We start from the raw sequence: 10,626 nt of genomic DNA, 5'->3' as shown, positions 1-10,626 counted from the left end.
CAGCGAGTAATTAGAGTATTATGCGTTTGGGATTCAATATTCACTTGAGAACCATCTTCTTACAGTGGACTCACAATTCTTTGGCAAACGCTACAATTGCAGAAATATTTAGGGATACCAAAGAACAAGTGTAATCCATATTGGAAAAAAAACGTTGATCTCGACCGGTCGTAGTATAGTGCTCTGCTCTTTGCAAGATCTTCCTGGATTAAATCGTTACAAGGAACAGTACTCTTCCTCGCTTATTCAATCAACGCGTCACGATTATTAGAAAAGGCTCGCTCGGCGCGAGGCCAAGCTTTCATGGAAAAGCTGACTTGTGTTCTCGGATCATGTTCACCAATGATGTTCCCAGCAAATAATTGGCCCACACGATCCTAGTTAACATTCACTGAAGCATCGTTCAGATTTCTCGGCCGCCTAAATCAAATGCGTTAAGGTTGCTCCCAATCCTCGTAGGAGACATTTTAGCCTTATACCAACTAGAAGAGGATTATGTATCCTCCTGGTCGAGACGATTGCCGGAATATTTGGTATAGTCTACAAAATACTGGATATAAGCTCTGTATAATATACATGAGTTTTCGGCAACAACTTGACAAAAACGTTCTGGTAATTTTATTTTACAGGATCTGAAATTGAACCTAATCTTGCGTCATCCCTAAAGTGACTCCCAAAGGTCCGTTCTAGCTCCAAGAGGAGATTCACATTGAAGCAGTCCATCCAAATTCTGACATAATAACACCAGTAATAATCGAGCACCACGACTCAACCAAAACCCAACTCCTGCACCGTGTTGGAAAAGAATCATAGATGTACAGTCCTGGCAATGCACACTGAACGACATAGTAAGTTCTAGAACCGCCTCTAGTTCACAAGGTCCTCTTGGCAAAGCAGTCCAGCTTTGGAACCTTTATTATGGTGAGCAATTCAACTTATCCATTACACCAAAAGGTCACTGGACTGAACTTATACTGGCCATAATACAGTGCTATTACTACAATTGGCCCTCAGCACACCAATCATGGGGAACATGTTGCCAGATTTCACCCTTGTTATCCACCAGAAAATATCCGATCCACAAGTATGCGATTTAGGAGACACAGCAATTCGACATTCTCATTGGACTTTACGTTGCCTGTTTAGGTACCCAGCTAACCACTATTCTCTCACACTAATCACCGCTAACTAAATCCTATTAGCTGAGTGATTCGGATAGCGATCTTCTGGGAATATAGAAACTGCAGAGACCGCGATCCATGTTGACGTCTACATTTTAAAGCGGTGCCTCAAAAGGGCTGCCTTCATGCGCCGAAAACAATGGCAAAAACACCAAAAAAAAAAACAAAAAAAAAAAAAAAAAATAAAAAAAAAAAACAAACAACAAAAAAAAAGCAGACACTCAAACTCATAACAGAGAACCATCTATCTGGAATCGTTGCAAGACCTCGTCATTTGGCTATTAGGGGAAATATCATCGGACCCTTCAAATAAATAGTAGCCGAGGTAATCCTGATTGACTACTATCTCGGCTTACCGTAATACGACAAAAACTTTACAGTGTTCCAAATAGAATACGGAGGATAAGGATCAATGCTGATAAATCTCATGAGAAATTCTGATTACAAAAAGTGAACGCAAGCTTACAAGCAAAAACCACAACTCGAGTCTTACAGAAAAAAGTCCAACATCGAATAAAAATTCGATCTGATAATGACGCGCCAGCATATGAAAACAAAAGAATGACCAAGTCATATATACACTCTAGTTATCGAATCGATCTGACAAGCTCTGTCAAATGTAATGCATACCTCATTGAATGTTAAATAACACTGTGATTCAAATAGTCAACTAATTAAAAAAAACAACGTGACTTTGAATAACAGATAGGAAATATAATCTAATATCATACAACCTGGTAGTCACATGACCACAACACCTTCAAGAACCGTATGAAATTTCCATATAGCAATATCCACTAAATTTAGCATAAAAACTTGAGACAAAAACATTAGAAGAAGTAAGTAGACGACCATACTAGCAAATGAAAAGAACGAGGAACTTCACACTTCGTGCTGCACCTATACCACACATAATATTCCTTCTCTTAACATGCAAACATAATCAATAAGATTCAACACAACCATAAGAGAGGGCTTCTCAACTCCTACAAAGTACGGTCTTCCAAAAAATTAAATACGAGAAATCCCTGACGCTAATTTTTTTTCTAAATATAAGTTTTACAAATTATGTCCATAAATGTATGAAAAATTATTGTTTTGAATTAAAATAAATTGGGTGGAAATGACAGCCAAAATTTACCAACTCATAAGACAGAAGAACATTGGTGTGATCACAACAAAGAATCACCAATGGATATGAAGCAGAGCTATAAATTGAGCTACTTAGAAGAAACAGCAACAATTTACACATAATGGGACATGCCGTCCATTAAAAAACATGACTTGACCTGTAATCATGCACCTACTAAATTTCCGGAAGGGGAAAGTCATATCTTTCGCACCCTCTTCTGAAGAGAAAACTAACATAAGCGATTCCAAAGCAATAATTAACATTTCAATAACCAATTCATTTACACCGGATAAGCCACCATAACATAAAACAAACACAAAAGGAATATAAAAAGGCAATGGCATAATCGTCTATATTAAACATCTGACTTATCAAAACAAACATCATCAGGTTCATGAAATAAGTCCTCCAACTGGCACTACGACACATCCCTACACACCACGACCCTTTATCACCCTTAGGTAAGTGTAAAGTATTTATTGATCTAAAACCTTAACCCAACTTTTTTCTCGAAGTGCTGCTCAGTGATAACCCACCCTTTGATTTCATTCTGTCTTATGTCTTTCTAGTGTATCCATGAGCTTCATAACAGACCGAGTGCATACATTAGTGGATAAAAAAACTCCAGGAACCACAGTTGAGTTGAAAAGACAGTTAATGAGAACGAAGATTCCAAAAAAAAAAAATGGAGCCCAACAATGTGTCCGCGACCAATGGTAAAGTGAGAATCCATGAACAGAAGAAAAGATACAATAAAATATCGACGACCAGAGAGAAACTTTGATCAAGACGAGAACAGAAAGAAGAGAACTTTGAGGACCCCCAGACAAACTGGTGAACTGAACGACCATTTCCCACTGCACCCCGAAGCTTGGATGTAGACAACCTGCAAGACGCTACACCATAGACAAGAGTTTTCCAAAGAACAAGCATGAAAAAGATGGCCAAAACAACACTTCGCAATACGGCCCATTCGCAATATGCTAAGACAAAGACTCCAAATTGATTGATGGAGACAAAAGTGATAAATACCACCCTCCTAGATATCTGCACACCAATGACAATCATGCAGCCAATACAGAATGAGAACAAACACCCCAACAGGTCCAGCGATTCTCCCATCCTTGAGCAGGTTTCAGCTCGGACTTGGACAGTTTGCGCATAATTCCGCAAACAATGAGTAGCTCATCTATTGGCAAATCCAGAAAGATTATCTCGAGCGTTACCCGGGAGAGCCCATTTTACAACGAATATACCTTCGAGACGCAATCGACGACCTAAGTCCTGATACCGAACATCGTAATTGGAAAGTCATGGGAACTCCATAATAAGACCACAAAATGGAAATTCCAACCAACTGCAAATGAGATCTAGAAATGGAGCATGCAAAATCCAAATTGGAGGTCAACCGGAAACTGGGACAGAAGTCCATCATTTTTACGAAGCCCACACTACCATAGTTGCATAATTCGGTGTCGGAAAATGCAATGAAATTCGGCCCATGAAAAGCAGCAACAAGAGCCTTAGAAACAAAAGCCCCCCCCTGACACCATGACAAGAGCAAAAAAAAAAAGAAAGAAAAAAACAAACAGAAAAAAACAAAAGAAAACACAAAGAAAAGAAAAGAAAGAAAAAAAAAAAACAAAGAAAAAGGAACAAACAAGAAGCAAAAAGCAGAGAAGACCGGGAACACAAAACCAAAATGATTCCAGAATAGGTCAACATGTGTCTCTGCATTCAACCACAGAACATTCTAAAAGAAATCAAACCTCAAGCGTCTTTGAATAAGCGTTCGTCTTTCATAAAGATTCCATCGCCAAGGCCTCCGAAAATTCACCATTCCACAGGATCGTAAAGGAAGTGCCGGAATATTAAGATTGGATGAACATTTTCGACTCGCGAAGAAGTTCAGCAACCGAGAGCCCATCAGTCCGCACCCCCTCGGCTGACTGATGACTATCAGTCTCACTCTCGTCTGGAACTGATGTACGGATCTCCATCTTCAGCAGACACCAGGGTTATCCATCGGATGAGACATGACAATGAGAAAGAGAACCCCTCATCACCAGTAACAGTAAATCAAGGCTTGGCCATTCAAATGGAAAAATTATCCCAATCGCACCGAGACAATCATGAAAGCGAAGAGGAGCCCCTTGAAAGGCACACCTAGTCGAGGAGGCTGTTAGCATTATGGCAATGGAGGGATGGACTCGGCTGACGAAAATGACGATCTGATAGAATAGCCTCATATGGAAATTGCAGGTTAACATACCATTTGGGCTACTAATGGCATTGAATCACGCATAAATCATATGATATTCTAGCGAGCCGAAAGCACCGCCAGCCGACCTTGGGCACGTCGGCGAAGCTCGAATCTCGAACCTGGACGGAGGCTGTCAAGCTCTTCAAGCTTATCAGGAGAAGGGCGTCCTCGGGGTTCAGTGGGAGGACATGAAAGTCTCAACTTACCAGAACCTCGAATAGTGGGGTCAGTTAAGTCGGAACCTTGAAAACTTGAAACTGCATAAGAAGTCTTGAGCAACAAGTGAGTAGACCATTAACGATTATCTGTTCGTTCATGGAGGGACTTCCTAAAGAGAGTCTCCAAGTAGAGAGAAATTCTTCTGACAGAGAGGGCCACAATAATGAAATGGCTCAGGTAAGAATTGGGCGGGATTTTCAAGGTCAATTTTGTAATTTGTGTTCTTGCAGGAATCAATTTTGGCCTTTGGATAAAAAATTGCGGGTGATCAAACAAGCGAAAGAATTACGTACGCCGTCATGAAGAACGAAATGCAAGAGAAATTCTGCCCAAAGCAACGAACCAATGTCGAGCAAATACAAAGCGCCAATTAGTGATCATTCGTTTCTTACAAGTAAAGCCCCTCAATGTTCCAAGACTTTCCAGATTGGGTTCATATTTGAAAATGTGTTCCCTTCCAGTTTGCATGGGAGATCACCAAGGGAAAAATTTTCCGAATACAACTCACTTGGCAGGCAGGATCAGGATATCGAATCCCATTTTGGCTCACGATAGTGTCTTCATATTTCATTTTCCTTCGATGGTTATTCTGGATGAACGTACCAATCAACCCTAGTCATAACCATATTCTCATTCGTCCAGAGGTATGGATCGACAATCCATTCTCCCCTTCCTTTGCCTCAAAAACCATTTCCCACCGCAGATTTTAGACGGTCGACGAAATTGGAACTGGACCCGCAAGAAAATGCTCCCTGTGGAAGAAGTTGTACGCGTGGAATCTCAAGGTCATGTGGGATTTTGAAGGAATTCTCCGTTATTCGCCCATATTCTACGGGTTCTTAGCTCTAAGCCAGCCACCAAAGCTGGTTCTCACAATTCGCCATATTTCTGCGCCGGAAGGCGTTTATATCTTCAGCTTTGCCATCATTCTCAAGAAAATGGCTCACAACTCGCAAGCAGAGCAAACTTCAGAAAAGGCGACGAATGCACTTTCACTTGGAAAGTTAACACCTCTTGGGATTATGATATATTGACTAATGAAACGCTCACACACAGGTGAGCTGCAATGACAATGAATGTTTCCGAACAATTTTCAAGTAGGGGAGAGGAATAACATGACTGTCATTTCCGTCCATGAATAACCATTTTTTTGGTGACATTTGAAACTGCCAATTCAAGAAGTTGTTTTGCCTTAATCTTGCATTTCTCAATGTTGTTTTATCGAGACTTTTGAAGCTCGGCTCTTTTGTTTGGTATCGCTCTCTATTTTTTAAAGTGATGTTGTTCAAATCTTTAGACAGAAACAGCGCTTTAAGAAAAACCTTACGCTGCGTTCAAAAGACCTGCAGTCCTTTTTGATCATTTCATGTAATAACAAAGAATGCATAAAGGTCTGTAGCAATTTAATGCTTCTAGGTGCTTCTCATTATCATGGGCTTTAGAGAGGCACTAGTAGAGGAAATGGAGAAGGAAAAACAACAAGAAAAATCTTGGAAGACTATTGGAAAACGCGTGTTCGCAACTTTCTCGTTTTAATGCTCCTGGTGGGATCGCTTATGCCGTCATCTTGGTCGTGGACGTTCCACTCAACCCGAAGCTGAAACCTCTTGGTATCGTCAGAATGAAAATGAGATCACCATTGTCATGTCTATGATTTCCATCATCGTGCCCAATTTCTTCGACATTATCGGACTGTTGGAGATGTATCATCCCCGAAAAGCCATGAGATGGATGCTGGCGAGGATTATGGCTTTGAACCTCCTGAGGTGAGGCCAATTGACATGCTCGAACCACGCAGATTTAAACCTGCATGGTTGTAATTCTAGTTTATACACTTTGATCATTGCACTGTTTGGGAAGACTGACGACATGATCAATACCTTGAGGAAAATGGAGGAGATGAAGAATGCTGGGGTGAACTTTGGCCTAGAACCAGTGACGGAAACACCCCTTATTGACAAGGATTGCTTCCAAGTCCCGATTCCTTGCGCTTTACTCTCTCAGTAAGTAATTGCGACGCACAAACATATGTATTGATTAGTTTCCGTTACATTTATTCATATTCCCCAGGGAGGCTGACTTACCGCCAATCTTGTCTCTCTATTACGAGTTTGACGAAAATGGCGTTCGATCTGGCAACTTGAGCTCCGCTCGGGTTTCGAAAAAGAACATCTCCAACTCTAGCACACCTATCCCTACAACAATGCTGCCTTTGACCTCTACTCCGAATGCAACCGATTTGTATAACTCTCAAAAATTGAGCTCTCCTACAGAACAACTTCAAGGCAAAGAGAGGTTCTTCTTGAGAAACTGACCAACCCCACATCAAATCTTCTTTAACACCAATTTTAGGCCATACCCGGGATCCTGATATGGTGAAAGATTGGCTGAAGAACTTAACATTGACAAGAGGACATCAGGAGGATTGCGATTCGTGCATCTATCGTTGTGGCATCAATTGCCAAGATTTGTGTCATATCATGCGAAATTGCTCGGAGAGCAACCTCAACTTTACAAAGTCCTTAAATGCAAGTAAGTTATACATCTATATCAAAGTTTTATACATCATCTCGGTATCTAGAGCACTTGCGCACTTATTGGTTTAGTGCCACTTTATTCATTTCCTTGACTTTGAACCAGTGTAATTGAGTTGAATAAGTGAAAAGGACCATAGATTTGTGGTTTTCAAAATATTGCTTGATAGATGCAGTCGATGGTTGTAAACTATTTTGACATTAGATAGATTTTGTCCATCATACAACTCACTTGAATATCCGCTCAGCAATCTTACCGGATAGGTAAAACATCTACAGTTACATTTTGACTTGCCAGCCAAGTCCAAGCTTCTTTGTGTTATTTGACCACCACATGAGCTATTGCTTTGACAACTTAAATGTGAGAGCCGTGACAAATTCATAACATTCCTACTCCGGGGCATTCATCGTCAGAGGGCAGTTCGAGCGAAAAGGCTACTATCCGACTCTGAAAATACCTTAATAGAACGTCAAAAAGCCTTTCTTGGAAAAGGTAATTCCGCCACTAGAAATAAACGGGAATGGGTGAAAATCTTAAGCTAGGCAACTCTTTGTGACTGTTTTTGCTGTTTTTACGAACTCCAGCTGAAAACATGACCACCTTGCTACTGTTTCTTCGCGGATTACTGAATAACACGGAGTCCCTTCCGGCGGATGGAATCAACGATGAATTTGAATCATGCTACAAGTGCACCCTCTTGGCACCCAACGGAACCGAGACTGCCCCTCAACCTTTCCCATCCATTGAACCCACACCGCCCATATCCTCTGACATTGGATTTATACCCATTGAAGAACGCCATTGCACCAAACAAATTTGTCGACGGCGGTTTTTTGGTTCCTTGAAACCAACTCAGATCCAACCTCCGCGCGAATCTTGTGCAAATGCGGAGAACAAGTACATTAATGACCTGAAAGAACGGCTTCATTTGCGACAGTTATGTTGGGAGACTATGTTCGGCCAAGAACTGGTCAAGCTCACCGTCATGGACACAGTGTTCACTTTGATGACCACCTTCATTGGCGACTTCTTACGAGCCGTTTTCCTTCGCGTGGTCAACCCATGCTGGTTTTGGGATATGGAGAAAAAGTTCCCGAAATATCCCGACTTTAAAGTAAGTGTTTCGAAAATTTCCATAACGATGCGAATTAATGCGCAAACAGGTAAAACATGTTTTACCTTACATATGTCAATGAAAATGTGAATTACCAATCCATTTGTATTGCAAAATGGGTTGGAAATGGAACATTAGACGAGTTCAAGTTTTCATGTTGACAAAAAATCGGGGAATATCGAGCGTCGTTTCTTTTTGTCATTTACTTTTCCTCTCGGAGATTCCAGGGATTGTATCCTCGGTATTAGCACTTTCCGGAACGAGCTTAGGCGTAAATCTCTGAACCAGCAGATTTGCTCAGTTACCTCTAATTTCAAAAAATATCACAAAAATTACAACATTTAACAAGAAAGATCATGCAAATAAAGGAAGAAGAAAAAAACCGGAAAATAACATCTCACAACGATGCACATATCGAGAAATATGAAAGAAATTGGGATTAAATAGCTAAATAAAGGAATTACCATACATTAGAGCTTTCTTCAGCTCTACTAAGATGGAGAGGATTTCCTTCTTTGGTCCGTATCCAAAGGTAACCAACGAAACAACTTTTATATTGATATTTTATAAACAAAGGGACCTTATTAAGAATCTGGAAGCAAAAAATGTATTTGGTACTTAACAGAAACAAGATTTGGGAAAGGGCAAGTTATCAGCGTCATTCTCTGACAGAGAAAAATGTTCTTTTTATTCAAAAAAAAAAGAATACGTAGTTATTGGAAAATTCAATCGCTTTTCTTCAAACAGACATAATGGTCTAAACAGACTACAAGGTACATCGGGTAAAAACTCGAAAATAAAGACCCTAAAATTATGTCGAGTGTCACTTGCATTTAAGGGTCAAATTTCTAGGACCTATTTCAAATGGCCCATAATACCTGAGCGAACCTTGATTATAGTGTCTTGACATACAAAATGTTTTTAATATAAAGTAATATCTGTCAAATCTCAAAATTGCACAGCAGCAAATATTTTTGTTTGCCAGACTACGAGCGCAATTTGATTTTTCTTTTCTCAGGTGGCGGAGAATATCTTGCATTTGGTGAATAACCAAGGAATGATCTGGATGGGTCTATTTATGGCCCCTGGATTGCCTGCCCTCAACGTTGTCAAGCTCGCTGTTATCATGTATGCCCGCAGTTGGGCCGTAATGACCACGAATGTGCCTCATGAAACCGTTTTTAGAGCCTCGCGGTCCAACAACTTCTATTTCATACTCTTGCTCATGATGCTTTTCTTATGCACATTACCCGTAAGTTGATGAGTTGTTGGTTGAGAATCCAAAGCAAATGTACTTGATTGCTCTCCTCCATTACAGGTGGCTTACACCATTGTTTGGTTGAAACCGAGCTGGCATTGTGGGCCATTCTCGGAACATGACCGAATGTACAAAGTCTTTACCCACAAGATCCTAGAAATCCTACCCAAGAAGTTACATGGCGTTTTGGATTATTTCACAAGTCCCGGAGTGGTTATTCCAGTGTTCGTTTTGCTCATTTTGATCATCTACTATTTGATATCCTTAACTGGTCTGCTCAGAGAATCCAACGAGGATCTTAAAATCCAAGTGAGTTGCTTTTAAGCATTCCATCATGTTTTAGTTGTTCTTATTTGTGTTACCTCTTTTCAAAATAGCTGCACCACGAAAGAACCGAAGAGCGTCGAAAGTTGCTTCAAAGCAAGCAAGGTGGAGGAATGGCTGGAGCTGGAAACCTATCTGATCGTTGGAAGAAATTATTGGGAAGTGCTCTGCAGAGCGCCAGGCAATCAGAAGATATTCGGCGAACTAGTATGTACCATACTTCGATACACCCACATTAGGCCAAGGACTATCCTAAAGTTGCTCCTTGTTTCAGGCGAGGGTACAACTAGAACCGAGCATCAAGTGGCCGAGATCGAGAACACCGAGGTTCATCATTACAATGAGCGAGCCGTTGATGTGCCTGGAGCGGACAATCCTCCTATGGGCGAATTCAAACCGAGGATGACCAAACCTCCCATGACCATTGCTGACATAATTCGAGCCAAAATGAGAGCCAAAAAGGAAATGCTGGGTGGATGCAACGACGAATTAGTCTCGGCCGAGAACAACAGTACGTCAGGCTAACTTCTATTAATTGATTCCCTAAATGGGTTAGAGTTTTTTATCTCACTTTTTCCCTTGGCTGCTGTACCGTACCCC

The 10,626-nt window shown here is 40.8% G+C and overlaps 1 protein-coding gene across 1 annotated transcript in view; it reads left to right on the top strand.

The window, feature by feature from the left end:
* Nucleotides 1–10,626, top strand: part of LOC131878411 (transmembrane channel-like protein) — a 15,025-nt gene that overhangs the window by 3,431 nt on the left and 968 nt on the right. The window contains 9 exon segments of the mRNA XM_059224378.1: nucleotides 6,342–6,561; nucleotides 6,622–6,798; nucleotides 6,866–7,080; nucleotides 7,148–7,327; nucleotides 7,915–8,444; nucleotides 9,463–9,696; nucleotides 9,763–10,011; nucleotides 10,080–10,233; nucleotides 10,301–10,537. Coding sequence (XP_059080361.1) covers nucleotides 6,342–6,561; nucleotides 6,622–6,798; nucleotides 6,866–7,080; nucleotides 7,148–7,327; nucleotides 7,915–8,444; nucleotides 9,463–9,696; nucleotides 9,763–10,011; nucleotides 10,080–10,233; nucleotides 10,301–10,537 — 2,196 coding nt within the window.

The sequence above is a fragment of the Tigriopus californicus genome, chromosome 3, assembly GCF_007210705.1.
Source record: "Tigriopus californicus strain San Diego chromosome 3, Tcal_SD_v2.1, whole genome shotgun sequence".
Taxonomy (NCBI): domain Eukaryota; kingdom Metazoa; phylum Arthropoda; class Copepoda; order Harpacticoida; family Harpacticidae; genus Tigriopus; species Tigriopus californicus.
Note: the sequence above shows the minus strand (reverse complement) of the source record. Positions and strands in the feature narration are given on the sequence as shown.